General features: G+C 30.2%; 12 protein-coding genes across 12 annotated transcripts; 6 read left to right on the top strand and 6 right to left on the bottom strand.

Annotated features, from left to right (window-relative positions):
• Positions 1 to 572: 572 nt before the first annotated feature.
• BX663DRAFT_307584 (uncharacterized protein) lies at positions 573 to 2563 on the top strand. Its single transcript, XM_051522052.1, has 3 exons — positions 573 to 1006; positions 1100 to 1396; positions 1471 to 2563. Exons 1-3 carry the CDS (start codon positions 839 to 841, stop codon positions 2497 to 2499), a joined length of 1494 nt encoding a protein of 497 aa, XP_051384990.1. The 5' UTR covers positions 573 to 838; the 3' UTR covers positions 2500 to 2563.
• Positions 2564 to 3060: 497 nt separating this feature from the next.
• On the top strand, positions 3061 to 5133 carry BX663DRAFT_468776 (uncharacterized protein; the record flags this gene model as incomplete). The annotated part of the gene is made up of 3 exons (XM_051524100.1): positions 3061 to 3530; positions 3633 to 3711; positions 3769 to 5133. The coding sequence occupies exons 1-3, from the start codon at positions 3139 to 3141 to the stop codon at positions 5131 to 5133; spliced, it is 1836 nt and encodes a 611-aa protein (XP_051384989.1). The 5' UTR covers positions 3061 to 3138.
• Positions 5134 to 6127: 994 nt separating this feature from the next.
• BX663DRAFT_501326 (uncharacterized protein) lies at positions 6128 to 6936 on the top strand. Its single transcript, XM_051526470.1, has one exon. The coding sequence runs from the start codon at positions 6220 to 6222 to the stop codon at positions 6838 to 6840; it is 621 nt and encodes a 206-aa protein (XP_051384988.1). The 5' UTR covers positions 6128 to 6219; the 3' UTR covers positions 6841 to 6936.
• A 1942-nt stretch (positions 6937 to 8878) lies between these two features.
• Positions 8879 to 12130, top strand: BX663DRAFT_501322 (SPOC like C-terminal domain-containing protein). The gene is made up of 12 exons (XM_051526469.1): positions 8879 to 9048; positions 9114 to 9168; positions 9233 to 9376; positions 9441 to 9609; positions 9695 to 10241; positions 10331 to 10567; positions 10623 to 10747; positions 10803 to 11008; positions 11093 to 11463; positions 11535 to 11723; positions 11780 to 11875; positions 11935 to 12130. Exons 1-12 carry the CDS (start codon positions 8944 to 8946, stop codon positions 11947 to 11949), a joined length of 2259 nt encoding a protein of 752 aa, XP_051384987.1. The 5' UTR covers positions 8879 to 8943; the 3' UTR covers positions 11950 to 12130.
• Positions 12131 to 12277: 147 nt separating this feature from the next.
• On the bottom strand, positions 12278 to 15175 carry BX663DRAFT_501316 (uncharacterized protein). The gene is made up of 4 exons (XM_051526468.1): positions 14995 to 15175; positions 14721 to 14889; positions 12486 to 14626; positions 12278 to 12381 (listed from the first exon to the last, which is right to left on the bottom strand). Exons 1-3 carry the CDS (start codon positions 15106 to 15108, stop codon positions 12507 to 12509), a joined length of 2403 nt encoding a protein of 800 aa, XP_051384986.1. The 5' UTR covers positions 15109 to 15175; the 3' UTR covers positions 12278 to 12381; positions 12486 to 12506.
• A 564-nt stretch (positions 15176 to 15739) lies between these two features.
• On the top strand, positions 15740 to 16103 carry BX663DRAFT_501310 (uncharacterized protein). The gene has a single exon (XM_051526467.1). It carries the CDS (start codon positions 15770 to 15772, stop codon positions 15977 to 15979), a length of 210 nt encoding a protein of 69 aa, XP_051384985.1. The 5' UTR covers positions 15740 to 15769; the 3' UTR covers positions 15980 to 16103.
• Positions 16104 to 16962: 859 nt separating this feature from the next.
• BX663DRAFT_501306 (Alpha/Beta hydrolase protein) lies at positions 16963 to 18671 on the bottom strand. Its single transcript, XM_051526466.1, has 3 exons — positions 17954 to 18671; positions 17274 to 17863; positions 16963 to 17211 (listed from the first exon to the last, which is right to left on the bottom strand). Exons 1-3 carry the CDS (start codon positions 18662 to 18664, stop codon positions 17103 to 17105), a joined length of 1410 nt encoding a protein of 469 aa, XP_051384984.1. The 5' UTR covers positions 18665 to 18671; the 3' UTR covers positions 16963 to 17102.
• Positions 18672 to 18855: 184 nt separating this feature from the next.
• BX663DRAFT_501302 (uncharacterized protein) lies at positions 18856 to 20750 on the bottom strand. The gene is made up of 4 exons (XM_051526465.1): positions 20284 to 20750; positions 19703 to 20204; positions 19524 to 19647; positions 18856 to 19461 (listed from the first exon to the last, which is right to left on the bottom strand). Exons 1-4 carry the CDS (start codon positions 20723 to 20725, stop codon positions 19195 to 19197), a joined length of 1335 nt encoding a protein of 444 aa, XP_051384983.1. The 5' UTR covers positions 20726 to 20750; the 3' UTR covers positions 18856 to 19194.
• Positions 20751 to 20817: 67 nt separating this feature from the next.
• Positions 20818 to 22654, top strand: BX663DRAFT_501300 (uncharacterized protein). The gene has a single exon (XM_051526464.1). The coding sequence runs from the start codon at positions 20883 to 20885 to the stop codon at positions 22554 to 22556; it is 1674 nt and encodes a 557-aa protein (XP_051384982.1). The 5' UTR covers positions 20818 to 20882; the 3' UTR covers positions 22557 to 22654.
• Positions 22654 to 23525, bottom strand: BX663DRAFT_484340 (60S ribosomal protein L18ae; the record flags this gene model as incomplete). The annotated part of the gene is made up of 4 exons (XM_051524547.1): positions 22654 to 22862; positions 22956 to 23085; positions 23139 to 23318; positions 23514 to 23525. 4 exons carry the CDS (start codon positions 23523 to 23525, stop codon positions 22654 to 22656), a joined length of 531 nt encoding a protein of 176 aa, XP_051384981.1.
• A 464-nt stretch (positions 23526 to 23989) lies between these two features.
• On the bottom strand, positions 23990 to 24725 carry BX663DRAFT_501295 (uncharacterized protein). Its single transcript, XM_051526463.1, has one exon. The coding sequence runs from the start codon at positions 24656 to 24658 to the stop codon at positions 24077 to 24079; it is 582 nt and encodes a 193-aa protein (XP_051384980.1). The 5' UTR covers positions 24659 to 24725; the 3' UTR covers positions 23990 to 24076.
• Positions 24726 to 24749: 24 nt separating this feature from the next.
• Positions 24750 to 27859, bottom strand: BX663DRAFT_450382 (uncharacterized protein). The gene is made up of 12 exons (XM_051523743.1): positions 27722 to 27859; positions 27570 to 27661; positions 27425 to 27499; positions 27002 to 27342; positions 26861 to 26940; positions 26697 to 26795; positions 26420 to 26617; positions 26181 to 26335; positions 25633 to 26138; positions 25294 to 25488; positions 24876 to 25178; positions 24750 to 24801 (listed from the first exon to the last, which is right to left on the bottom strand). Exons 1-11 carry the CDS (start codon positions 27761 to 27763, stop codon positions 24991 to 24993), a joined length of 1971 nt encoding a protein of 656 aa, XP_051384979.1. The 5' UTR covers positions 27764 to 27859; the 3' UTR covers positions 24750 to 24801; positions 24876 to 24990.
• Between the last annotated feature and the right edge of the window lie 82 nt (positions 27860 to 27941).

Genomic DNA, 27941 nt, shown 5'->3' with positions numbered 1-27941 from the left:
TACTCTTATAAACTAGTAGAGTTAAAGCATGCTCAACAAATAGCTAAAATAATACTGTATACTTAAATGATGTTGCTTCTTATTTCGGAAACAAGTTATCTATATTTCTGAATATGGGTTTGAAGAAGAAAGAATTCATTAATTGATGGCTTGGGGGGGGGGGAAAACGAAATATAGAAGAAAAGCCATTCAGCTAATAGCGAAATTTCATTTTTTAGCAAAGAGTATTACAAATCAATGTGCTAAAGTATATTCTCTATAAAAATAGACCACTTTGCCAAAGGACCTTTTATCAATTCTCGCAAAACCTAATATTCATCATTTGTCTTTGGAGACCGAGATAGGGTAGCCAATTTGAAAATTTGATTCATTCTCGTAAAGTTATCTCATTTTAGATTGAAATAATGTATATGTTATGGCTCAAATAGATAAAATCATTTAGGACCCTCACACTCACACAACGCCCTTGAATAAGTTTTTCTATATATTATGTGCGTACATATTCTAATATCCTTCCCTCGCCAGTTTATTTCTATTATCTTTCACAAACTTGAATCCCTTTTTTTTTCACTACATTCACTACCTGACCAACAATTACTTGGTTAATTTCCCTCTCCTTCTTCTCCATTATAGTGCCATAGCTATATCTTTTTTTTCTTCATTTTCTACCATCACTCCTAAAGTATCTTTTATCATGGATGATCTGATCCAGGCAATTCATATTTTGTGTTTGAATTTAATATACCGTTCTATTTTAAAAGTCAGCTGTATTTTGCTATAAAATCTTTTTTCTTCTCCTGTAATTTATTATCGTTCAATTGTGCGTAATGTATAAATAATGTCAACAGCAAGAATACCCTTAAAAACAAGAAATGAAAATGAAAATTTAATACCTTCAATAAAAAGTTCTGAGAAAATAACACCTGAAAAAAATAAACAAGTTGTGAAGCCCTTACAACGTTCACAGAATACAGTAAGAAAAGGGCTTCAACCCAATCTAATCACGGTAAAAAAAAAAAAAAAAAGAAAGAAAGAAAGGACGACTATTTATATGTGTATATATTCTAATTTTGATATATATATATATTTATATATGTAGCAACAAAAACAGATTAAATGTGAACCACGAAAAAGATCTACGTTTACTGTATATAATGATGACTTTCAAATACGCCCACAACAAAGACAAAAGTCAGAGATCAAAACATCAAAAGCATCTGTATTAAAACCTAATCTATTTGATGACGATATATTTTCTGAAATTGATACACCAATATATAATTTACCTACTGATTGTTTAATTTCAATATTTAAACTTTGTCGTGGATTTGAAAATTATTGTTCATTATTAGGTGTTTGTCGACGATGGCGATCAATAGCAAGTCAACCTTTTTTGGTATATGATTATTAAAAGTAGACATCTAAATTATTAGTGTATTGAGACAGAATTTTTTTTTTTTTGGTTTATAGTGGAGAGAGTTAGATTGTGAATGGAGTGTGTTCAGTAAACAAATAGATCTATTACATCAACCACGTCGAACATTTGTGCAATTTGAATATATCCGAACTTTAACACTTACTAACAAACATAAAACGGTAATTCGAGATCCAACTATTGACATTGTGAAGATACCTCCAATAAAGCAATTAACAGAATTACGCTTAATTGATTTGGACTTGACAGATATTTCATTTCTTATATCATGGCAAAAAGATATCACGAAATTACATTGTGAAAATATACAAATAACCGACAATAGAAGTGTCAATATAGTCATGTTTTCTGGATTACGACAACTAGAAAGTTTATACCTTCATTTTGCTCGACCAAGCGCCCTCGGTCATGCCTATTTTACGCTAACAAGAGATGAAAATCGTAAATTACTATACAAAAGATTATTTCCACAAAGCCTTAGAGTGTTATCCATAAACAATACGTATGATTATGAAGAAACTTTATATAGTGCTACAACTAGAGATTTACTTGTCATGAGAGACAGCGATCAGGATGATATTATTGTACGCTGGTTACAATTAGAAGAGAAACTTGTCCAAAAATATCAGATATTTACATCACTTCATAGCTTAACATCCTTAAGCCTTGGTAGAGTGAGTGCATTTACATCACGCGTATGGCGACAATGCTTAATACCATGCAGTACAAAACTAGAATACCTCAAGATGAAACATTGGGAAGGCTTAGGTAAAAGAGAATCTCCACAAAAATATTTTGAAAGAGCAAGAACGTCCATGTTAAGACGAGGAACAAATGAGATGGATGATGTCGAGTTGGCTCTATCTGAATTTATTTCTTCCTTGAAAAACATAAAGAAAATTGAATTGCATTGCTTTAGGTGTGGCCCAGGTATTATGAATGGACTTAAAAGGTTAAAACAGAGATACAGACTCGTTGTAGACAATAATGACGGTGGCCATATTGAAGATTTTCAAGATAAACTTTTATTAGATTTTAAGATTATATTTCTTAAAGATGTATAATAAAGATCAATGAACGTTAAAGTACATGGCTTGTAGTGTATAAAATAAATAAAGTGAGAATATCTGTAACGCCTTGTATATATTTATATAAATATATATATATATATTTTTAAACTTGAGCAGCAAAGAATCAAAGAAACAATTATGAAATACTCTATGACTCTAATCTAACTAGAACGCCTTATCAAGCAATCAAGTATTACAGTAAAAGAATCCAACTATTTTAGTTCTTTGTAAAGAATAATATAGACTTTACATATGAAAAGAGAGAAGGTATATCCACAAATATCAAAAAGACATAAATGGTCTTGAAAAGATATTAAAGACAAACATCGATTTCCTAAAAGCCTCTTTTTTTTTATGTAATCCTGGAAGTTAAAATAAGGATTCAAATAAATAATAAGCCTTTTTGTGTGTGTTTTAAGCAAAGCGATTTATTAAAACATGTCAAATCAAAAATGGAAATACTACTATTCCATAAAGAAATTACTGTATTACATAACATAAAAAAAAAAAAAAAAAAAAAAAAAAAAAAAAAAAGAAAGAGAGAGAAAAAACACCCTCGAATATTGTTCTTTTTATTTTTCTATTTATTACTAAATTAAGCTTTTATACAATATCCCCCTTTTTACATATACCATGATTTTTTATTATTATATATTATTAATAATTACTACTGCTAGTATTCCTTTGATAATCGCTTTCGACGACGACAGTAAGAACAATAAAAACACTCCAAGCACAACTACAGCCGTAACTAGTACAACAGACATTTTACTTTTTCCATTAGAAACAAGTAGCGATAATAATAATAATAAAGCTGATGATGAATCAACTCAACCTGTGAATGAAGACATTTATAATTCAAAAGATCTATTTTCAACTGAACCTTTAATAGCAAATATAAGCGATGTTGTCCAAACAAGGCTTTATTGTGAAATAGATGAACATTTATGTAAAAATGTTGAAACTGCCTTGATATTAGCAGCAACCGCTATTGCTGAAGTTGTAAATTTAAAGAATAAAATAGTGTAAGTCGGGAAAGAAAGAAAGGGAGAAAGAAGAAAGGAAAAAAAAAAAAAAAAAAAAATCCCCCGCACACACACATACTAAGTGGCATATATTATAATCAGGTTTCAAGCGTCTTACTATAGTTTTTGTATTAATCAATGTTCTAATGATACGTTTGGGTGGGGTACACCTAGTTCACAGGTAAAATTAAATCTTATATGGGGATATATAGAATATGTTCACTTAGTATAATAATAGTTTACACTTATTTCTTTAAACGAAGCAGATTCAAATTTTATATACCCTCAAGCATTAGCAAAGCAATTAGTATTTACAGATAGTTCAAACTGGGCCAATTATGATGTAGCTATTGATATTAATCATGATATTTATATGAATGCTGTTAATTATGATACAGTGTCTGATTGGAATGGCACAGGTATACCACCTCAAGGAGGATTTTGGTTTCCTACACTGGGTAATATATCTTTACCTATTGAAGATCATCAAGTAGATTTGGAATATGTCATATTGCATCAAATGATTCATGGACTTGGCATGCTTAGTTCTTGGGCTCCTTACTTTTCTGACATCAATTCTCCTTTTAAGAAAATATTATCAGGTCTTATCTTAGCCGAAGATAGTCTGAAAGTGATGACGCCAAGCCCTTATTGGTTTGTTAAATATCAAACGGGGCCTGTCTATATTACAGGATTTCAACCAAACATGATCTTTGATAAATTCATTCATTTATTCATACCTACTAAAAATGAAACTAGATGGTTGGGTGACTTTGGATTTGACATGCAAAACTTTTGTGTGGATGATCATGACGCATTTATCGCTAATTTTATCCATGCTTTCTTAAATAATGCGACTCAGTCATCCAAGGCGAAAAGCATTTATGTATCTATGACACAACCTCAAACGTTAACCTTTCATTTTAGTCCAACTTGTAATAAAAGTACTTTCTATACGGATACTTATCTTAATCAGACTTACAAGACAATACAGCTGATGACGGGCTCAAATATCTTGGAGGAAATAGAAGAATCTTATTATCGTCCTGGTATTGCAACCTCTCATTTAGATGATACTTATATCGGAACAGTAGATTTTTTAATGACACATAAATTTATACGAGGTAAAACGCTCGAAACGTTAGTAGATGAAGCTTATGCATCCTTACCTATCGAGATTAAATATAATATCACTCAGACTATTCATGTGAATGTGACTATGAATTATAATACGACATTAGTTGTTAATGGAAGCCGTATGAATACAGCAACCAACATAACACGAACAGAACAAAGAGAAGAGACAGTTGAACGTATCTATAAATCACCTATTGGACCTGGCATATTGAGAATATTAGAGACCATAGGATATTCAACAGTCTTGACAAATACAAATTATACGACAGGCATCATTAAGACAACGAAGCCTGATACAACGTGTGATAATAATAACAATAATAATAATAACTTTCAAGTACGATCTGATGATATGTCATTAAAGTCAACTTTAATAGCTTCAGCGGTCACGTCATTTAACAAAAATACTGAATTTTCTTATTTTTTATCATTCATATTAATAGCATTATTTTATTGTCATATATAAGATAAAATAAATAAAAAGATTAAACATGAGAAATATTAAATATTGAATCTTTTAAAGAAGATAAAAGAGTGAACAAGGTCTATATATATGTATGTATGTATGAATGTATGTATGAATGTATGAATGTATGTATGTATGTATGTATGTATATATGTGTATATATGTGTATATATATATGTATATATATATATATATATATATATATATATATATATACTTATTTATATATTTATTTATATATGTATACATGTATACACATATATATATTTGACATTAACTATAGATGCACTAGAAGAACATTTATCATAAATATACAACATTTTGCATGAATTTAAATAAACAAGCAAGGGTAGGGAGGAAGGAAGGGAAAGGATGAATAAAGGAGAAAGAAAGAACGAAAGACGTATGCATATTATCTAATAATAATAAGATTATATGTGTGTATATATATTGCCACTTGTATATAATTATGCAGATAAAAGAAAAAAAGAGTAGTGCAAAAGGGGGGGGAAAGGATGAGGAGATGAGAGTGAGAGTGAGAGAGAAAGAGAAAGAGAAAAGTAAGATTCGGATTCATGCCGCTCCTTTCCTACAATAATCCTGCTTGAAAAAATCATCAGTTCCCCTTTATACTCTCTCTCTCTCTCTCTCTCTCTCTGCTATCATCACCACAATTATTACTGCCCCTCTTATTCCATAAATATCATGCTTTTCTGTTTCATTTCTTTATATTTCTTTCTTTCTTTCTTTCTTTCTCCTCTTTATAAAGAAATCATTACACACACATATCTATATATAAATCTATATCTATATAAATATATACATACATACATACATATATAATATAAATCTAAATATACTCCCTTATCATATAATATAATTTATTATATTATATATTTCTATATTATACATACTCCTTCTTATATCACAATCTTTGTTTATTATATAAAACAAGTATCACACACATACACACACACACACACACATATATATATATATACATTTATAAAAAATATACTTTTTTTTTTCTTTTAAATACTTTCTTTTTATTATTATTATTATTACATACATATATTCTTATAACAAATGCATCCACTTGTACATTCACCTACACAGACATCATTAAAATCAAAATGGAATAGTTTCAAGACTTGGATAATACCTGATTCAAACAAGAGGCGTCCTTCTCAATGCAGTACAACATCTACTATATCAAATATATCTACAAATAATACAATTTGTTGCTGCTGTGCAACTCATCAGCCATTTATTGTCGTAACAGACCATCAAGATTCGACCTTATTTCAAAAGAGTCCTCTTTTAGTAGGATCAGAGAGTTTAGTAGGCACTGTAGTTGATAAATGTATGTCACCCTTTCGAAGAAGGTCCTCAACTGCATCCAGTACGTCCATGAATGACAGTCTAATTCTTAAAAGAAAACAATTACTGGAGAAGATGAATGAATATTATAATTTGGCTATGGATGAAATTAATTATGCAGAGGATTCACGAGGCTCGCGGTATTATTCTGGAGATCTTATTGCAGCAAAGGAAGCAATTGATCAATGTGAAGAAGTTTATTTACTATTATTAGCTGAAGATCCAAATAATAGAAAATACTTACAATCAACTATTGGTATTAAAATATCAAAACTAAAATCAAAATATGCAACATTACCTTTACAAGACGATCCACTTTCTTTTTAAAAGAAGACTAATAATAATAATATATATATATTTTTTTTTCTTTCCTCTTTGTAAATATATAAATATATACATTTTATCAATTTATTACTTGTTTATATAAATACATACACATCTATATATGTAAATATATAACAATACAATTTTTATGAATACGTGTAAGAAACTACTTTTATTATGCAAAAAATTACTATAATAAGGATGATATGCAGCTTTATTAATTTTATGTAATTTATGCTATTTGCTTGATTTTCGAATATTCAGAAAAATAAGAAATTACAAAATTATCATAAAAAAAGTTTATATTTTATTTTATGCTTAAATACCACATATACATATATATATATATTTTATTATGATTATATATCCTAACATAGAATATCTTTAGACTGTCAATTTGAATATAGATATAGACATGTATAGTATCTAAAATTTTTGATCTATATTCATAATAATGTATCAAGATATAATTTTATTTCATTTCATTTTATTTTATTTCATTTTATTTTCTCCTTATCATTATCCTTCTTCTCCTTTCCCCTTTCTAGTAAACCAAAAGGATCTCTCCTCTCTTCTACATAATAAAAATAATAATAGAGAGGGTCACATACATATACGTTCTAATTCTTCTTTACTTGGCACAATTCTCCCCTCAATTACTTATCTTTTCGCTAGTTGCACAAAAAAAAAGAGCTTTCTTTCTTTATCTCTATCTCCCCCTCTATCATATATGCACTCTTTTCATTGAATTAAGATATAAATAAAGTTAATAGAAGGAAAAAAAAATTACAAGACTTTAGAATCAACTCTATTATAACACACAGAATTTTCGTTTGAAAGAAAGAAAGAAAGAAAATGGTAATAGATGAAAGAATGATTACAAGACAAAAGATAATATAGAGCATTGTGTCAAATAGAAAGATAAAATGTTTTAGGAAATGATTAGACCTTCTTATCTATTTACAAAACTCTCTAAAGTCCGAAATATACACCTGTAATGGCTATCTCCCATTATTTGTATTAAAATGACTATCGTGTTTTTAGTATTTATTTACATATAATAGACTTTGAGTTTATTTGAAGAAAAAATTATAAACGTAAAATTACACATAGTCATGATTTGCGCGTTAGAATATAGAATTCATTTATATCTCAGCTTTAAAATAAACTTCACTTTATGTCTCTCGAATCAAAGTTATTTCTCAACAACAATAGGTAAACTACTCTTCCCACTAATTATAAATAAATAAAGTTGAAAAAGGACTGTGGTGAATATATCCATTTATGTCAAGCTAAATAGCTGTTATTGAATCATTTCTAAAAAAAAAAAAAAAAGGTCTTGTAATAAGCATTGCTGTAGAATTTGTACAAATTGTAATTTTTATATCATTCAGGTAGTATTAAGCAGAGGAAAGATATATTCGAGTAACTAATATAAAATGATGGGATATTGCTAAAATGAAAAAAATAATAATAATAATAGTAGTAGTAGTGATAATCACAAGTAGGCGAATAAATGATGACATAATGAGGAGGAAAAATACATGGTCTAAAGATTATAAAAATATACATATTTATAAAGATTATTAGAGAAAAGGTATGTTCTGATGTAGAGAAAATTAGAAGTTTATGTATATATTTTTGATTAGGCTTATATTTTATTAAAACTATAATTTCCCATATTTATTATACCTTACTCGTTTCGTATATCTATTTTATATTATGCAATGCTTTGATATACTAGATACTAAAAATACATAAGGAAAAAAAAAATTAGGCCTATCTGTTTCATTCTTTTTTTGTCTCCCAGAGCTTATCTATCTATTCTATAAAAGAGTTATTGCATGAGAATAAATTGTTATGGGAATCATAGCAACATTCAAATTCATTATTATGTATCTTTGGTAGAAATAGAAGCATAGTCGAAACTGTCAATAATCTATCTAGTGTGTCGTAACTACCCCCCCAAAAAAAACACTTTTCCTCAGCTATTAAATATAACAATAAAACTCCCTTTTTTCTGATCAATCTATGTGACTGTAAAACGGTTGTGCATATTTGAAGATTTTATTTTTTTATTATAATTATTATTATTCATTTCATACTATGGCACAAAAGAAAGCCACTTGTTACATTTTAAATGTTCATCATTTAATGTCAAATGACTTTACAAAAGCTCTTAGTACATTAACCGATAATATTGAGGATAAGGTATGAAAGTAAAACTAGTGAATTCTTATTTTTTATTAATTATGGACCTTATTTTTTTTTTGTAGATACTTAGTGGTCGTAAAACGGATATGGTTTCTGTTTTACTTTCAGGAACACCAGGTAATAATATATATAAAAGTATATATAGTCAATTCCCTACTAATGTGTATTTTACTGTCTGTAGAAACTCATAATATTCTAGCTGAACAAACACCTGGACAATACCAAAACATCACATCATTATGCTCGATCGCACAACCCAATGTAGATCTATTAAGAAAATTACAAAATATAAGCACTTCAAAAGAAACAATTCCTTCAGCAGATGGTAGATTTCTATTATGTAAAATATAAAGCCAATTTTTTTTTCTCTGACGTGTGTACATATTTAGTTCTTGATGCTGTCATTATTGCAACACAAATGATTGTTAATCATTGTAAAAAATTAAAATACAACAAAGCAATCACTGTATTTACAAATGCTACATATCCTATTGATTGGCTTGATTTGGATGCAGTAGTCGATATGTTACAATCTAACGATATTCGATTGACTATAGTGTAAATATATATATATATGTGTGTGTGTATATGTATATGTATATATTTCCTTGCATAAATAATATTTCTTAATTTAATTTAATAGTGGTACTGATTATGATCTATACAAGTCAGCAGATTGTCCTGAAATTATTCGATGCAACTATGATAACTGGATGGAAATGACTAAAAGAATAGGAAATGACAGTGAAGTGCTTAGTTTAAGTGAAGCTTATGGACTAACACAAATGGACTATGCAAAAGAAATACGATCTGTACCATCTTATCGTGGTTATCTTTATCTCGGCAATCCACGCACCAACGAGCATTTTCTAGCCATTCATATATTTATGTATCTCCGTACAAAGGAAACAAAGTTGCCCATAGGTAGTAAATGGTCTGCCTTGAGTAATGGTCCGACACATGAAGTGATAGCAGAGTCAAAATATGTAATTGATGAAGATACAGCGGCATCATATCAAGGCGAAAATTTTATAGGTGATCAAACTGAGATTGAGATCTCCAAGGATGAACTTGAAAAGGCATTCAGATTTGGTAAAACAATTGTTAAAATATCAGATGAGGAAATGGAAGTTGCTCAATTAAGAACGAATAAAGAAATGACTATCCTTGGATTTATTCCTGCTGATACCGTAAATATTTAAAAAAAAAAAAAGAAAAAAAAAGAAAGAAAAAAAAAGAAAAAAAAAAGAAAAGGGAATTAATATTTATATCATCATAGTTTCCACGACATTATTTATATTCAAATGCACATATTATTACAGCTGGAAATTATTGTACAGAAGAATCAGCGCTTGCTCTTCGATCCTTTGCATATGCTCTTTATGAAAAAGGATGTCTTGCGCTTGTTCGGTATGTGTTTAAAGATGATGGTCAGCCAAAAATTGGTGTACTACATCCGGAACTCGTATTAGGATCTGAAGGAATACCGGATACATTATTACTTCAATATTTTAATGTAAGTTTATATCTAAATATCTATGTGTCTTTTCTTTGCTAATTTTCTTTATAAGATTCCATTTGCAGAGGATATTCGTGATTATAAATTTAGATCCTTTAAAAATCCTAGAGTGAATGATCCGAAAGGAATTGAATTAATGAATAATTTGGTTGACTCTATGAACCTTGATCAAATAGGGTAATTATATAGAGATACATATAGTGTGATAATAATTTATTTTTTTTTTCGATAGGAAAGAATATTTAGTTCCTGAATTAAATTTTAATCCAATTTTATGGCGTTTTAATAAAACCATTAAAATGCGAGCTTTGAATCCTTCTGCTAATATTCCAGATATCAAAGAATCAGCTAAATGCCAGTTTGAAATTTCTCCTTACTTTAAAGAAAAGGCCAGTGAGCTTGGTGAAAAGATTGCTAACTATTATAATGTTCAGAAAGGTAAATAGAAAATACGCTGTATAAAAATCCTATATTATATATTCTTTTTTTTTTTTTTTCTGTTACTAATATTCAATTTTGAAGTTGAAGACAATACAGAAAAAAAGAAGAGAACCTTTAAGGAAATGGAAAATAATGATATCATGACTGAAAGCTATAACATTGATATTGATGAAATCATTCGATCAGTGCAACAATCAAATAGTAATAATAATACATCAATAGAAAAAAATTTACCGAATATTCCTGAAACAGAAGTTGAATCGGTGGGCATGATTACACCTGTTGAAGATTTTAGAGCTTTATTGAACAAACCGTCTGAAATTGATAGGGTCGAATCAGCCATGACACAAATGGCTAAAGTCATTATTAGATTACTTGAGACATCATTTGGTAATCAAAACTATGCAAAAGTTATTCAATGTTTAACAGCTCTTAGACAAATTGCTATTCAAGTAAGTGATTCAATTAAAATTATTTATTATAACTAAGAATTTGAACTTTTTTTTTTTGGTTCATATAATAGGAGGATGCAGCTATAATATATAATAATCACATACGAGAAGTGAAAGTATGGTGTGATCCCTCAACAGTCAAATCCTCTCCTCGCTATGAACTTTGGGAGAAATTAAAAAGTAAAAATCTAGGTTTAATTACAAGAGATGAAAGTAAAGATATAGATAACCTCAACGTATCTAAAGAAGTTGCTATGAAGGTAACAATGATACATGTAAATAATTTTTTTTTTTGTTTAATATTCTTTTAATCTAGTTTTGGAATGAGAATGAGAATGATTCTTCTAATCTTTCAGAACAAGAAGATTTGATAAGTAACGATAATACTGTTCAATTCAATGCTGATGATTTGGTAAGGGCTGACAAAAAAAAGTTGATATACTCATTTTATTGATATAAAATCTTTTCTAGGAGGATATGCTTTAAGTTATGCATAAAAAGAAATATCGTTATTGATATGAGTGTATTAAAGTCACCTTGTTTTTTTTTGTATATACAGTCTCGAACATGAGTATGATTTATTAACCATGTTATTGGATGGTATAAAAAATCACATGTAAAAGTAGTAAAAAATAAAAAGTGTAAAAAGGAGAAATTTACATTTTTATTCTTTTTTTTTTTTTTTTTTTTTTTTGCTATTTTATTCTTTTCTTTTATTCATGATATAAGGTAAGTGTAATAATATGAAAAAGAAAAGGCTTTTCTTTCATGAAATAATATTATTGTTTTATATAGCAGTTGCTTGCAATATAAGATTTAATTTCCCATATTATTTTATTTATTTATGTATAGCTTGCTTATTCTCTTCTAATAAGAAAAAATAAGATGAAAATATATGATTGAATAAAAGTATTATCAGTTAAATATAATGAACATCTATATATATATATTTATATATATATATTTATACATGTGTATAGTATGTATAGTATGTATTAACAAAACACACATATATACAATAGATTTTTCGTATTTTTTTTTTTTTAATGATTAGATCTAAGTTTAGCACGCTCAGCAACAAGGCCTGCGCCAGGGAATGATCCCATATGATTTTCTAACCAGGCTTCATCCTTTGTAGGTTCAAAGCCTTCATCATGATTCGTCGTCATTAAATGTTGATGAACGACAGGGTTCTTCTCTACAATACCTGCTACACCTACATAATCTTGTTTACTAACAGGTTCAGCACCCAACCTATTGGGTGAAGCATATCGACGAAGAGCATCTAATTCTTCTTGTAATGTCTCATAACGGAACTGAATACGGATATTAGGTACATTTGTCTTTTGCATATCATTCCCTTCTACACCAGGACGATACCAGTTTTTACCTATCCAATGACGTTTGATTTGATTTTCCCAACCTGATTGAATGACAGAATTACGTGCTAGCTCACACATGTCTGTAGAGGACAACTTCCAGATTTGAGCAGCTACACTGTACTCTTCAATGAGGGGTTCCTTAGTAAAATGAAATTGTAAAGGATCATCCGTAGATAATGAGATATTAAGACCACGTTGGAAGAATTGAGGAAGTGGGTTACGCTCATATGTTAAGAAAAGTGCGTTATTAGAAAGGGGGGACATGGCGATACCTATTTGAGAAAGGTAATAAAGATATTGTAAGGCGGGGACCTTACGAAGCAAGATACCATGGCTGATACCATGAGATGTCAAAAATGCTGCAGTCAAATGATCTGTACTGCCAGCTTCACCACAATGAGGCCTCAAGACAAATGTGGTAAATCCACGTAACTTTCTCCAATTGTTCAATGATGCCATATTAACATACATGTAATATAAATAATAACTATAAGGTGGATTCACATTTGAGGTCCAATCCTTAGGAAGTGGATAGTCATGGAAGAGAGGCTTTTCAGGTTTTGATTCATCATCAACGGTATCAAAGCCAATAACACGTTGAAGGAAGACATGAAGTTCAGGATGACGTGTAGGATCTTGCGTTACATCAAAGAGAGGTTCAAATATGTTTGTAATCAAGTCTTGGAAATTTTGAATCGTGTTGGATCCCTTATAGACATTATAGAGACGAGGGATCTGAACTAGCCAACGGACATTTGAAGAAAAGAGCTTGTTGTTGATGACCCATTTAGCAAGCTTATCCCATTCATCAATGGATCTACCATAGATTGAAACACGATATTCAACCATTTGATACTTTGAAGATTCAAGATCAGACACAACCTCCTTTGTAATCTCAGCAAGGTATCGACCCTGGATATAATTGTCTGTCTTCATGAAGATCTCTCTCAATCTACTTTCACCAATTGGATTATATTTCAAATTGAATTTATCAAATCTATGAAAGGAATCCTTATGAGCATGCATATCTAAAGTATCGATGCTGAGGTCATAGGCGGTTAATCCCAAACTTTCAAATACACCTCGTAAAGTCAAGTATTGGGAATCACGATAGATAACGACATCATCGGGACATTTTTTCATTTTTGATTTAATAAAACGTAGCAAGTGTTTCTGATTCATGCTGCTCGAATGATGTACGTGAGTATCGACTTTTCTCACATTATAAAAGTCACGATGAGGTACACGCTTCGAGTCTGCTAATTCTTGAAATTCATTCAATAAGATATACATTTGCCACTTACTATCCAAATAACGAAGACGACGAAATGCAAAACTTTTAGCAGGTCCATCACTAATCACGCTTAAAATATAATCCATGTCTTCATAAAATTCTTCGGGTGATGGAAGTGGGTGTACAGGATGAGAGGCGGTCTGATCTAATTCATTCTTATAAACTTGATAAAATCCATGAGGTCCAACACTGTAACGATATACATGAGGTCCTGGAATTTTACATTGATTAAAATCAAAATCAGATCCTACAGCAGCCACAGGATCTGCCTCTCTTGCTCGCTCCTTAGCTTTACGACGTTCAAGTTCTTCAGGTGGAGGTAATGGCCAAGATTTGGGTGGAGGAGGTGGGTAAATCTCCCAGTCATCATGATTACGAGGATCATCCATTAATTTTTGGCTTGAAAGCTTAATGTATTTTTCACGCAAATCGAGGCATTTTTGAAGAGCTTTATATAGTTCACAAAGTTCAGCTGTAACAGCATCATCTAATGTATTAAATGTATTTTTGTAGGAAGAAAAAAAAAAGATCAGTAAATCCATTATATATATGTATATAGGTATACGTATGTGTGATATTACCTTTAGCTTCAAAATTAGCTTTTGGATCAGCAGTATGTGGAACAAACTCTTTAGTCTTTTTGGATATTTTAGTTGAATCTATATCCTTATCATCATTCAAGTGTGAATCTAGAAGATGTTGTGCTGCTGGTGATACAGAAAGACCTTGACTAAGGTATTTGCTATCATGCTAGAATAATATGATAAATTTAATATCCAATTTATTTTGAGAAAAACAAAAAAAAAAGAAAAGAAAAGAAAAGGAAAAAAAAAGGAAAAAAGAAAGAAAACTTACATTTTCTATAGCTTTCATATGATGATAATCAAAATATGGAGTATCATCAAAGCTACTAACACCTTCGCCATTTGGGATATCAATCCCATCAGCATGTCTTTTGTTAAGAGGCATTATTTATAAAGGGAAAGGGGATTGGTTATCCAAAAAAAAAAAAAAGAAGAAAAAAAAAGAAAAAAAAAAGTGATACATTGGAAATCATATTTATATTTGACTGAAGTCAAAAAAAAAATTAATCGATTTAAAGGCCGTTGATAAAAAGCTGCTTATTACATTTTATTGATATGGACACTTTGTGTACCTTTTTTTTATTTTTATTACTGCATAACACATGATCAAAGATTAACAGTTCAATAATGATTTCATTTAATCTTAAATATGATCAGGCTTTATTCTCTGTTGTACATGATCAGAAATCTAAAAAAAAAAAAAGCTGTATATTCAATTTCAAAATCAGAAATAAATAAAAAACCTGGTAAGAAATTTTTTTTTCTGAAACGCCTCCTTTTAAGCATAATAAATCTATTGTGGGTAATATGAATACGTGACACGTTGTACGAAAATTTATTTATTCATGTATATACAGAATGCTGACAATTCAATTTTTATTAATAAGAAAATCATTAAGTGTGCCCAAAGTTCCTAAGCTTTGGATTTCAAAATCTCAATCAGCAAGTTCAATAAGTACAAATGGCCTGTAGACGTTTCTCTATTCATTATCTATAAACTCTTTAAAAATATAATTAAAAAAAAAAAGGAATATCAAATTGAATTTATGAGTATACATCCAGGTACGCTACTATTACTAATACTACTACTACTATTACTATATGCTTCAGAGATTCTAGTATGCAAATCATCTTTATCATTTAATATACGATGCTTAACTTTATTTTTAACAATTGACTATAGCTACACAATAGGGTTAATCTTGGTGAACAAAAGGGGGAGGAGATATAGTAAATATATTTATATCCTCTACTAGTAGTCAATTTCTTTATGAATGTGCTATGTAGATAAATTGGTAGCTCATCCAGTAACGAGATACGTATTTTTCATTTCTAGTAAATATTCATTAAAACTGGTTTATGGTTTTTTTCTAAAAAAAAAAAAAAAAAAAAAAAAAAAAAAAAAAAAAAATGAGGTGGTGAAAGAATTAGTAAAACCTATTATATAGGATCATCAGCTCTACGCCTAAATTCAATGAATTTATGTAAATTAGCTTATAATCAACATAAAAACAAAGTTCACAAATATTATTAATAATAATATCAACTGACTCTAATAAAAGAATAATTTTACTTCCTTTACTAAATTAAGCAGCCAAGAATATATCGTACATGAAACTTATGATACTACACTATTACATAATAAATTAAATGAGTTGAAGGTTGATGAAAGAATAAATCACGCTTTCTCAGATCATAGTTTGTAATATAAGACTAACAATAAAATAGTAACATATAGTAACAATATACAATAATAGATATTCTGTATGCAATATGGATATATGTATATATTTATATATATATTTCAATCTTTTAGTAAAGAATGATTTGAAGACTCAGTTCTGCAATCCCTGTTTTATCTTCTCCTTCTAATAGCTTTAAAAATAAATGATTTTTACTATAGAGGAAAGGGAAGGGGTAGAAGAAATAGTATTGAATCGACCTTTACTTAGTGATTCATCACATCCCTTTTTTTAATTGTACATAATTTTAATGGCTATTAGAGGGATCTTTTTATTATTTTAGGAAAGAAAAAAACCCAAATGAATCCCATCAAGTACCAGTAATAGAAAGTGATATGCTTGTATAATGTTAATAAGAAGATGGCGCATATATAAATTGTTATCAGAAAAGAATGTGAATACTAGAAAATTAATTTGTGTAGATATAGGCTATATTAAGTATCATTCATAATATCTAACAATATACAATTATTCTATTTACTTCGCCTTTTGAGTGAAAAAATAAAATAGAATAAAATAAATAAATACTAAATACGAGACTTGACACAAGTAAAAATATATACAAGTAAGGAATATATACATTTCGTAATAATGCCAAACATAATAAATTTGATTTCAAATAGAGAGAATGAAAAGCCTAGTGACCTTGGTTATACAAATGATTAGCTAATTCAACGTAAAAATCCAGTCGATCAAATTCTTGTCCACATTTTGTTTTAGATGTTCTTAAGCGATATGGAATATAACTAATGAATAAAGTTGAAGTGGTTTACATGTATGTTTATTTATAATTTCGGATAGACGTTACCTTTTTCCACAAAAATCCCAATGATCTGCTTGAATAGTTTTAACATATGTTCCCCATTTAGCACTATTGATACTCACCATACCATCATTGTCACCTTCTTTTTCATATACGATTTTCCATGGAATCCCAAGTAAAGAAGACCAAGCAGGGGGACTAGCCGTTGCCCCATAAGAGTAATATTTAACTGTAGGATCATCTGGTGCATTTGGATTAAAATAATTGTTGCAAAAGTCGGTAGTTAAATGCGCATAAGCAGGTTTATCAAAACAATGTACCAATAATTTATCCATTTTTTTCCATTTTGCTATTGTAGGTGTATTAGTTATTGTTGGTCTAAAAAGAGGAATACTATGACGCTGAGTAGTCACATTATTTTGTGTCATCATTGCAATTGATAGCCTAAGAGAAGATGGTGTCCCCAGTTGATGTGGTGCAAGTATATTAGAGGAAGTTTTGCCCAGACCAATATGATCGCGAAACCAGTCCATTACAGGTGAGCCCCTATGAGGTGTACATACAGTTGTTAAAGATTGAACATGATATGATCTATCTTTAATCGTAGCTAACAAATGACGGCAATCTAATCCACCCTACCATATAAATAGTGTTATAAATATAAATACATATATATATATATGTATATCAATATATGCATATGATATTATACAAATAATACATACCATCGAGTAAGCAATAAAATTTAATTTTTTGTTGGCAAGGATTGGCTTTAATATTGTATGTAATGCGTGTGATCTTTCCCAGATACTTCGAGTTTGTGGAACTTTAGTGACTATAATTTTTGCACCCAACTTGGCTAATGCATCTTCAATTCCTGCCCAGTAATGAAATTGCAATCCCGGGATAGCCTGTGGTCCTCGAATATCGAAACCAAATAAACCATGACAAAGCACAATAGGTTCTCTTGGTGCTTTGTAACAGGGTGTAATAGGCAAACTTAATGCCTGAGACAAATATTTACTATTATTCGTAAGAACTGTTTTACCTTTGTTCTTTTTTAGTGAAGCCGGATGTTCAATAGTAGTAGTAGTAGTAGTAGTAGTAGTAGTAGTAGTAGTGTTAATGGTATCACTCTTGTTTTTTGTAACTGTTTTAGGATGAGAAGAGTTATTATCAACACCAGCTGTGTTATTAAAGAATAGTTCCTCAGATAAAAATGAAGAATTTTGAGCAGGATAAAGGATGTGAAATGACTTAATAGTAGGCTTTCTCTTCTTATTGCATAAAAAAGATATTACATTCACATTCTTCTTTAATTTGATGGTTGTGATATTTTGATGTATCCTTAACAATAAAGACGCTGTTTTATTACTACTTGTTGATATAGATTTATATAAGAAATTAAATAAGCTAATACGTGATAAAGCGACCATGAGTGAGTAACGATAATAGTAATAAAAAAGAAGAGATTATATTAAATTAAGCTAAATTTATAAGGTACATAACATGCGGTCTTCTAAATAAGCAAAGGTCGAACATGATGCATACATTCACATTTCTTAATCTTTTTACCGATAGAAAGATAGTCTTCTTTAAATAAACCAATTTGCTGTATGTTAAAGATGTAATTTTATTTTATTTTATTTCCTTTTATCTAATAATAATAATTGAATGGGAGCTTCAGGAGAGCATTATATGTGTTGTATATTCTACATCTTAATATGTATAAAATGAAACAGCGAATATGTAACCATTCTATTTTGTACAGACTGTGATTTACACAATAAATATCAAATAGTTTTGCATTTCTTCGAGTTCTTGTATGTCTTCTGGTGCAGTTTTATCTAATCCAAGTATTTTATATAATATCAAGGTTTGTCTAATTTGTGTTAAAGCTTTCTTTTTTTGCATCCTATATTTTATCGAATGTTACAATATATATGAATCTACTGCTTATAATGACTTACGAATTAAATAAAATAGTCGATAATTTCATCATTTCTTCTGCTACTTCCACACTCATTTTACCGTATATTATTTCGGCTATTTTTAATGAACGCTGGGAATATTGACATGCTAATCTCCATTCACTCTGCATACAATATATTTGTGCAAGTTTATCTACTGTTAAACCAATGGGAATTGTATACTGATAATATATTGTTTCTTGTAACTGAAGTACTTTATGATAATCTCCAATTTTTTTGTACTCTTCAATCTCTGCTTCAGTCTATAAATGCTTGAATATATAAGTTTATTTAAACCTATTTTTATTTCTCTTTCTTTATATACCTTTAAGAAATAGCCCCAATATGGATGTTGTCCACAAAGACTGCACTTGGACTGTTGTCTATATAATCTTCCCTCTTTACATATTTGACATTTAAACATCTTATCAGGCGACGATGTATCTAATCTTGTAGAAATATGAATTCTAGAATCATGTTATAAATTAAACTTTTGAATAGTACCTGTTTTCTTCTTCTTCTACTACTTCTTCTTTATGACAATTGCTACACTGACAATCAAACAAATAATTGTCTTTTAACGTTTTTAATCGTTCTTGACGATTATGTTTAGTTGCTAAAGGACCATAGCTAATCGTTATTTCTTGTCCTCTTTCCATAGTTTGAACACTTTGTACTTTTAACTGACAAGGATGGTTATAGTCACTAAAAGAAATAAGTGCATTCGGATTACAATTATGATTAAGTCGACTAGCAGATAAATAAATGGCTCGTCCTAACTGAATAAACTCTCTTGAAATTACAGATGATGATTCGACAAGAACAGATTCTGTCGTCTTGATTGAAAATGTATTATATTTAATTTGTAATAAGATAGTGATTAGAGAATCAACAGAATGCTTTGATAAAAAAAAGAGAGATGCTAAATTTTCAAATCTTTTTTGGTATTCCTTTAATTGATTGTGTTGAGTAGATTCCAAATGAGATATTAAACCCGGTAAAGTATCTATTGTATTTAAGTGAAGTGTGTTCCATGCATTACATTACTGCATCAAATGTTATATGTATGTATATATATATATTACCTTTTCCTTTTGAACGACTAGTAATATATCCTTCAAATGCAAAAAGAACATCTGGTTCTTCTTCTGCTAATTCTGGAAAACGGCATAACCACTGATGACTTCTTGACCAACCTTGACGTTCACATTCTAATGAACAATAATATATATTCCATTTGCAAGAACTGTTGTGACATTCAATAGACTTGTCTTTAAGTTTTCGGAAACAATGATTACAACGATCAGTATGATGTTCTTTATTTAATTGACGTATAAAAGGCTCTTCTGTCAGGAGAAATTCACCCTGCTTGATTTGTTGTGTAGCGATACAGAAAGTTCCTTTATCTTTTGATATTTCTTCTTTTACTTTCTGCCATTTTCCTTTTTTATCGTTTGGTAACCAAGCTGACAAGTGAATATGTGCTGGAGTTAATCTATGATGTAATGTGTCATTATTATTTGACATGTCAAATAAAAAATTAAAAAAAAAAAAAATAAATAAATAAATAAATAAATAAAATATTATATTCACATGTGTATATCCAAGACATTTATATCGCATAATTCTTTGATTTTTCACTTTCTTCTCTTTTTATTATTATTATTTAAATAAAATAAATAAAATGCTGACTAGTATACCGGCTGAATTACTACTACACATTATACAATTCATTCCCTCCATTAATGATAAATGTCAATTAATGCAAACATGTAAATATTTAAGGCAATTCTTGTCTTGTAACCTTGCTTGTTGGAGTAACTTGGATTTTTCTCTTTATGACAAGACTTTAAATAACAACCACCTTTTAACTTTCCTAAAGAATATGAATATATCTCTCATACAGCATAACACTAATATGAACAATAACATAGCCATTACTCGGCTTGATCTTAGTGGATGCTGGAATATATCCGAAACTTTACTTGAAGCGTTATGTAAATCATTACCTCATTTAAATGAGCTCTGTTTAAACGGATATCGTCTGAATAATCGAGATAATCTTCTTTTTGATCACTTTTGTCCTCTTGTTGCCTTTGAACAACATCGTGACCATATCTATCAAGTACGTCCTTCTCATGATCTCTCTTCAATGACCATGGATCTCTCTAAAAATTCAAACTATCAACTTAAGATACCCCTTATTCTACTAGTAAATATTATCAACAACTTATGTCATTTAAAGTCATTATCAATTCAATATCAAGATATCTCTTTAAGTAATAATAAACGATCTCAATATGATCTTGCCTTTTCAGCTCTACGAAATATTCAATATCTTGATATATCATCATGCACCATATCACAGCATGCATTACATTCTTTATTGCAATCTATAGGATCAAATCTAACAAGTCTAAAGATGCTAAATATCGATTTAAATTACATCATATGTCTGACTATAACTCAACGATGTAGATATCTAAAATGCCTTCATGTATCATGTAACACTACTTCAATGATAAATGTGATACGTCAAATGGTGTCTACGTTATCTTGCTTGGAAGATTTCCGTTTAACTCGTATTCGAACAGGCGAAATAGATAGTCTTATTGAATTATTAAAGCCAGGCATATTAAAACGACTGGATCTTTCTCCAAAGATGAATATCTATCCTCGGCCTTCATCCACATTCAAGACAGCAGCAGTAGCAGCAGCAGCAACAGCAACAGCAGCAGCAACAGCAGCAGCAGCAACAACAACAACAACAACAACAACAACAACAACAAAAATACATGGACAATATGGATATGACTTGTCTAATTTTGCTACAATAGAACATGATCTTTTGTTTTCGGATAAATCACTTGGTCATCTTATGCACTGTCAACACCTAGTAGAACTAAGACTCTGTTTCCCAATCATTTCACCAACTGCACTGCATTCTCTATTTAAATCAATTCCTCAACTTGAAATCTTTGAACTACGACAGCAAAAGGGACTGAAATCAAGAGAAGATTTTTTGACTGGATTAAAGCTTTGCAAAAAACTGAAAGAATTATATCTGTTTTCTGTCTTTGTTTCACTAGAGCGATTACAAGAATGGATCTCGGAAGATTACTCATTAAAGTCCACCTTAAAGCATGTCATCTTGACGGATACTGGCCCTGCTATAGAGACTGATTTAGCATACTTCTTATCGAATATGACTGTATTAAAGACATTGTGTCTTGGTCACTTGGTTCAACCTATTCATACTATGATAGAAGGCATATTTCTACATAATAGGAACATAAACGATCTACATAATGTCATTCTATTCAGACAAAACATAAGAGATGAATGGCATTTACAATAAAGTTGTTTGTTTGTTTGTTTGTTTTTTATTATTTAGTTATTTATTAAAAAGAAATAAAAAAAAAGAAGAATATAAATTCTTCTTTCTATTTTCTTTTTTAGTAGAAGGTAGTGGGTCTCTTGGCAATGAAGAGAGCACGATGCTTCTTGTCGACGTTGGCAAGACGGTGAGGTAAGGGGAAAGAAAGCTTGGGAGTCAAGAGTTGCTTAATGTATTGACGACGAACATCAGCATCCTTGATTTCAGCAACACGAATGATTTGAACAGATCTGAAACGAGCACGGTGACGAGCAGCCATGTCTTGATCTATAATTACATTTAAACAAGTTAATTCCTGCCAATTTCTAAATCTTTCTCCTTTTTTCCTCCCTCTCCCCACACACACACATTACTACTTACAGCATTGTTCAACAGCATCAACACGACGCAAGGCACGGTATTCCTTGTACATGTTGTGAGTACCGGAACGAGAATCGTAACGGATCCAGATACCAAAGTTCTTGATTTGTTCAGGACGCTTTTCAGAGATCTATCATATAATATGTTAACACTAATCCAATAACATATTTATATAACACATACGACGTTGACGGAAACAATCTCACCAGCAGCCTTCTTAACCTTACGAAGCTTCTTCAAAAAATACCAGAAACGAGACTTGGCAACAACAACGTTGGGAGCGAAGATACGCATACGGAAGAGCTTAGGAGCAGCTTCCTGAGCGGAGGGGAGCTTACGTCCAACCACCTGATATTCAGACAACTAAATAATAAATGATGAATAAATTCTGCTCAATTGAACAATTGAAGATACTGCAGTATAGTATAGGAAAAAAAAAAGAAAATTGAGTTGTAATGGGAATTTAAGAATTCTGTCAATTAATTAAACATGCTGACATGTGTGTCTTTTTTTTTTCTTTAGGAATTAACAATGTAATGCTGTCCAATAATATTTTACATATAAATACATTGAGGTTGATTTCCGTCGTTATAAAGTGTTTCGAATGCTTATCATTATTCATTTTATATAAATATGGATGGATGGATGGATTACTGATACATAATCCATTACTGTTTAGTCGTGTGCGTATAAATATTTTTTGTTTTGTTTTTCGAATTCCTTATTCCGCATTACAATGATTTCTTTTCTACTACCGTATCTTCAATTGATTCCTGTTATCTATACTTACTCTAGCCATGTGCCTTGAAGAAAAGAAAGGAGGATTACATTATGCACCCCCTTCTACACTCATTTGTTGATGGTGGCTCTTTTCCTCCGAAGAAGTTTGTAGAGTATGTGCGGTAAATAAAATTTATTCATGCAAAAAAATAAAAAAGAAAAAAGAAAAAAAAGAAAATGATAGTTTCCGGTCCGGACACTATTTTTACATACACATTTAGTGTGCATCATTGTTTTTTTTTTTTTTTTTTTTTTTTTTTTACAAAAAAAGACAAGCAATAAGCTGCATAATAATATACTTAAAATGTTATTTTACGTCATTATTGATTTTATTTTATTTACTATTCATGACAATGATGAAAGATTCTTTGACCACCTCTGGGGTGATAATAATAATATTTATCATAGTCTTCTTCGTTTTCAACATCATAGTCAAGGTCCATATTTTCATCATAGTCAATTAACCAATGATATTTTTCATCGCCAAGTTTAGCATATTCAAAATCACCACATGCATCTGTGTGCTCATCACCAACGCCCAAATATTTACCACCTGTAGTCGTGATAGAGAAATCAGAATTCAACTTGAAAATCTTATTATCGTAACCAGTACAGCTTTGTGATTCTGGTCTATCGTGACCGCTAAGACAATAACCCTTATAGTCACCATCAGTAATATATAAATGACAATAGCCTTCATCGTTACAGTTGGTTAACTTGAAATGAACACCTTTATCAGTCCCACTTTGAACCTTCAGATATTTATCATATGTTTCTTTGCATTTGCCTCCGAAAATAGGCTCCTTTTCATATTTAAAGCCTAATGTTCTCGAGGAAGTGGGCTGACGAATTTTAAAACGGTCACTAGCAGAACAAACACCTGCAAGGGCTAAAACGGAAAGTATTACTTTTGAGAAGAGCATATTTATATTAAAATAAAATAAAAAAAAAAAGCAAAGAAAAAAAAAGCAAGCAAAACAAAATAGAAAAAGTAATATTTATATAGTTCTTCTTTTTTTTTTTTGCGACGAGGGTTTTTTTTTTCTTTTATGTGCATTAATATGGGGTAATATTTTTTTTTATTGTTGGATCCAATGGAAGAACTGACTTTTTTTTTTACTATTTCTTTTTTTTCCATAGCAACAATTGAAGTTAGATAATAATGACATGGAAATAGCATAGATATGTAACACTGTATCTATGCAAAATGCATATCGTACTACAATAATATTTTTATTTATAAACATGTATATTCCTAACTATAAACCTGGACCATGTTTTGGGCGACATAACCTTGTTCATTTGTGAGGTGATTTATTCTTGGATTAAATTTAACAGCAAAATACCATCCATCTACTCTTGCCTCCGTTACTGCTAACCATGTCCCTTTTGAAAATTGAAGTTCATCAGGCTTACCACTAAACCAATCTCTTAATGTTAAAACTATTGTATATGTTAGAGAAAAACAAAAAATTATATATATATTTTCCTATTTGAGAATATATACATGTATATATGTATATACATATATGAATATTTTTTTTCATATATACGTTACCCCAAAATAGGATTGGCTTATTACTAGGGGGGATATTTATTGGAGGACAATAATTATTGATTCTGTTGACTGATACGTAGTGATGAGGGGTATTTGTATATGGGTGATAATATTGTTGTTGATGGCGTGCATGGATATAAGGATCATTGTTATTTAAAGGATGACTTGTTGAATTAGAGTATGGATATATATTGGCTGTGTTATCAGTTACCATTATAGGTTGTTGCTGTTGCTGCTTTTGCTGTTGCTGCTGTTGCTGCTGTTGCTGCTGTTGCTGCTGTTGCTGCTGTTGCTGCTGTTGCTGCTTCTGCTGCTGTAATTCAGCAGGAACAATTTTACTATTTCTGCGCTTCGATAGTTTAGTGGTAGTAGTAGTAGCAGCAGCAGTAGTAGTAGTAATGGGTTTGGTCTTTTGTTGAGAATTATTTTTTGTATCATCATTCTTTTTTTTATCCTTATTATCGTATATGCCTAATTCTTCTAGTAGACTTTGATAAGAAAAGTTGCATGCTGCTTCTAAATCAGCAGAGGGTTGACGTCTCCTAGTTGTCGTACTTCTACTTAATAACCCAGAGCTTCTCATCCTGTTATTTTTTGTTGCATTATCTGACAATTTATCATTATCTAAATTTTTGTCATCTAAATCAAGGTGACCTAAATCAAACATATTATTTCCAATAGCAAAAACAACCTTTGCCCGAGGATCAATAGTGATATTATCATCCTTTTCCTGATTTTGATTCTTTCCAGTTGATTTGCTATTATCTTCTTCATCTGAGGAATCAGTAGTAGATTCACATGATATTTCAGGAACTACAAGTGCAGGTGGCGGTGGTAAAGGTGAACTTTGCTCTACATTCATTTCTTTTATAGGTGAAGGAGGAGACTTTTTTTGTTGTCGAAGTAAAGGAGCTGAAATGGAAGGTAAAGGTTTAGCGATATTTCGAAGAATAGATTTTCGACGTACAGACGCACTTTTACTAGGTACAGAAGGTTGCTCATGATCGGAAATTAATTTTTCCTTTGTTTTCTCTCCTTCCATCTTTGTTTCTTCTTCACTTTCAGGTGGTATAGATGGGTTTCTAATCGTGAGCTCTGGCTTTGATGATACCTGTTCAGTCATAACAGGAGTTGTAGCAAGTTCAGCTGGAACTGGGAAATTGGCAATTGTATGCTGTTGAAAGGTCTTTGCAGGATCATCCATGTAATCAACAAATATTTCTGGCTCAGGAATTTTAGACCCTGTTCCTTTTTCATTTATAAATGTTTGCATATCCTTTACTGCATCATATTGATCCAAAGATTTCCAAAAGCGTTCATATGACTTTTTAAAGGAATAATGGTGGGGAGGGGGAAAAAACTGTTAGTCAAAAATAAAATAATCTAAAAGTTGATATTTTTACCTCTTGATCTTGGCTTGTAGCAGATGAAAGAACGTTGATATACATAGCAAAACTATGATGAAGGAATTCTAATCTCTTTTTCTCCATAAGTTGATAAGTCTATATATATAAAAGATATATATTATCATCTGTTTTAATAATAACTACTGTTAGTGTATACCTACGTCACAAGCCATTTTCCAAGCTTTATTCCATGATTCAGTAGCTTCTGATACTTTAATACAAGCATTTTTATATTCTTGCTCTAAAACGTGTGTTAGAATAAGTTGCAAAGTTAACATTTTTAACTTTTTTTTTTTTTTTACCTTGAATTTTAATTTCATGTTGAGTTCTTTCAATTCTTTGTCGAATCCTTTCAGCTTCACGACCAGATACATTTCCAATTTGCGACTGTAATGTAACTAGTTTTGCACAATCTGATTCATACTTTTCTTTTGCTTTGGCCAAATAAGTTTCACTTGATTGCTTATATCTATGTGCTTTTTCTACATTGGCTTGAGTTAATTTTCTTTTATCTTTCTGCTCGAGAATGAAATTATCCAAATCCACTTCCAATTTAGTTTTTAACTTTTGTGCTAAATTCAAATGTGCTTGTGCTGTCCATTCCATTTCTTGATGAGCAGAGATAAGTAAAGCGCGTAGCGTACTATTCAGTTGATTAATATAAATATATACAAAAAAAAACACATACACACATACACACATTTTATATCTTAAAATTGGCTTACCCAGATTCTTCGCGGCCCATTCCTGTTTTTGCATGTTTCATTAACTTGCGTCCAAACTCTTCATGAAGTGAAGCTCTTATTTATTATTATTATTGAATAAAATGGTAAAAGAGAAAAAAAAACTAAACTGAATCAGATATACTACCTTATATTATAAAAGCTTTTAATTTCATCATATGTCTTTTTAGTACTATTCATTTTGGCTGTTAATATATGAAAACCTTCATCTTTTAAACCCTATCATATACATGGGATTAAATGATATATACATCATTCATTATATCGTGTTGAATATACCCAAAAGTTATTTGAAAATATCTGCTCTGTTTCTGCTGTCATTATTTATTTACAATTAAAAAAAAAAGATAAAAGAAAGAAAGAGAGAAGGAGAGAAAAAGAGAAAAATAAGTGATACATGAATTGTTTATTTACATATATGCATATTCAACAAAGTAAACAACAAAGAAATGCCTTTTTTGGAAATTCCAAAATAATTAAACTTAGAGTGACGCGTATT

This window comes from Cokeromyces recurvatus (genome assembly GCF_025118155.1).
Source record: "Cokeromyces recurvatus strain NRRL 2243 chromosome Unknown BX663scaffold_6, whole genome shotgun sequence".
NCBI classification, from domain to species: Eukaryota; Fungi; Mucoromycota; class Mucoromycetes; order Mucorales; family Mucoraceae; genus Cokeromyces; species Cokeromyces recurvatus.
Note: the sequence above shows the minus strand (reverse complement) of the source record. Positions and strands in the feature narration are given on the sequence as shown.

Coding starts and splice junctions, on each gene's coding strand:
- BX663DRAFT_501300 (XM_051526464.1), top strand. CDS start 20,883: ATGCTGACTAGTATACCGGCTGAATTACTACTACACATTATACAATTC.
- BX663DRAFT_501302 (XM_051526465.1), bottom strand. CDS start 20,725: ATGTCAAATAATAATGACACATTACATCATAGATTAACTCCAGCACAT. Junction 19,648..19,702: donor GTAGAAGAAGAAGAAAACAG/GTACTATTCAAA, acceptor TATTTCTACAAG/ATTAGATACATCGTCGCCTG. Junction 19,462..19,523: donor ATTGGGGCTATTTCTTAAAG/GTATATAAAGAA, acceptor AAGCATTTATAG/ACTGAAGCAGAGATTGAAGA.
- BX663DRAFT_501316 (XM_051526468.1), bottom strand. CDS start 15,108: ATGCCTCTTAACAAAAGACATGCTGATGGGATTGATATCCCAAATGGC. Junction 14,890..14,994: donor ATATGAAAGCTATAGAAAAT/GTAAGTTTTCTT, acceptor ATATTATTCTAG/CATGATAGCAAATACCTTAG. Junction 14,627..14,720: donor AGCTAATTTTGAAGCTAAAG/GTAATATCACAC, acceptor TTAATACATTAG/ATGATGCTGTTACAGCTGAA.
- BX663DRAFT_501322 (XM_051526469.1), top strand. CDS start 8,944: ATGGCACAAAAGAAAGCCACTTGTTACATTTTAAATGTTCATCATTTA. Junction 9,377..9,440: donor AACAATTCCTTCAGCAGATG/GTAGATTTCTAT, acceptor GTACATATTTAG/TTCTTGATGCTGTCATTATT. Junction 11,009..11,092: donor CTATTATAATGTTCAGAAAG/GTAAATAGAAAA, acceptor TCAATTTTGAAG/TTGAAGACAATACAGAAAAA.
- BX663DRAFT_307584 (XM_051522052.1), top strand. CDS start 839: ATGTCAACAGCAAGAATACCCTTAAAAACAAGAAATGAAAATGAAAAT. Junction 1,007..1,099: donor TTCAACCCAATCTAATCACG/GTAAAAAAAAAA, acceptor TTATATATGTAG/CAACAAAAACAGATTAAATG. Junction 1,397..1,470: donor TAGCAAGTCAACCTTTTTTG/GTATATGATTAT, acceptor TTTGGTTTATAG/TGGAGAGAGTTAGATTGTGA.
- BX663DRAFT_450382 (XM_051523743.1), bottom strand. CDS start 27,763: ATGACAGCAGAAACAGAGCAGATATTTTCAAATAACTTTTGG. Junction 27,500..27,569: donor AAAAGCTTTTATAATATAAG/GTAGTATATCTG, acceptor ATAATAAATAAG/AGCTTCACTTCATGAAGAGT. Junction 26,139..26,180: donor TTACTTCGACAACAAAAAAA/GTCTCCTCCTTC, acceptor TGTAGAGCAAAG/TTCACCTTTACCACCGCCAC.
- BX663DRAFT_501310 (XM_051526467.1), top strand. CDS start 15,770: ATGAGTATACATCCAGGTACGCTACTATTACTAATACTACTACTACTA.
- BX663DRAFT_501306 (XM_051526466.1), bottom strand. CDS start 18,664: ATGGTCGCTTTATCACGTATTAGCTTATTTAATTTCTTATATAAATCT. Junction 17,864..17,953: donor ATTTTATTGCTTACTCGATG/GTATGTATTATT, acceptor TTTATATGGTAG/GGTGGATTAGATTGCCGTCA. Junction 17,212..17,273: donor TGGGATTTTTGTGGAAAAAG/GTAACGTCTATC, acceptor TTTATTCATTAG/TTATATTCCATATCGCTTAA.
- BX663DRAFT_501326 (XM_051526470.1), top strand. CDS start 6,220: ATGCATCCACTTGTACATTCACCTACACAGACATCATTAAAATCAAAA.
- BX663DRAFT_501295 (XM_051526463.1), bottom strand. CDS start 24,658: ATGCTCTTCTCAAAAGTAATACTTTCCGTTTTAGCCCTTGCAGGTGTT.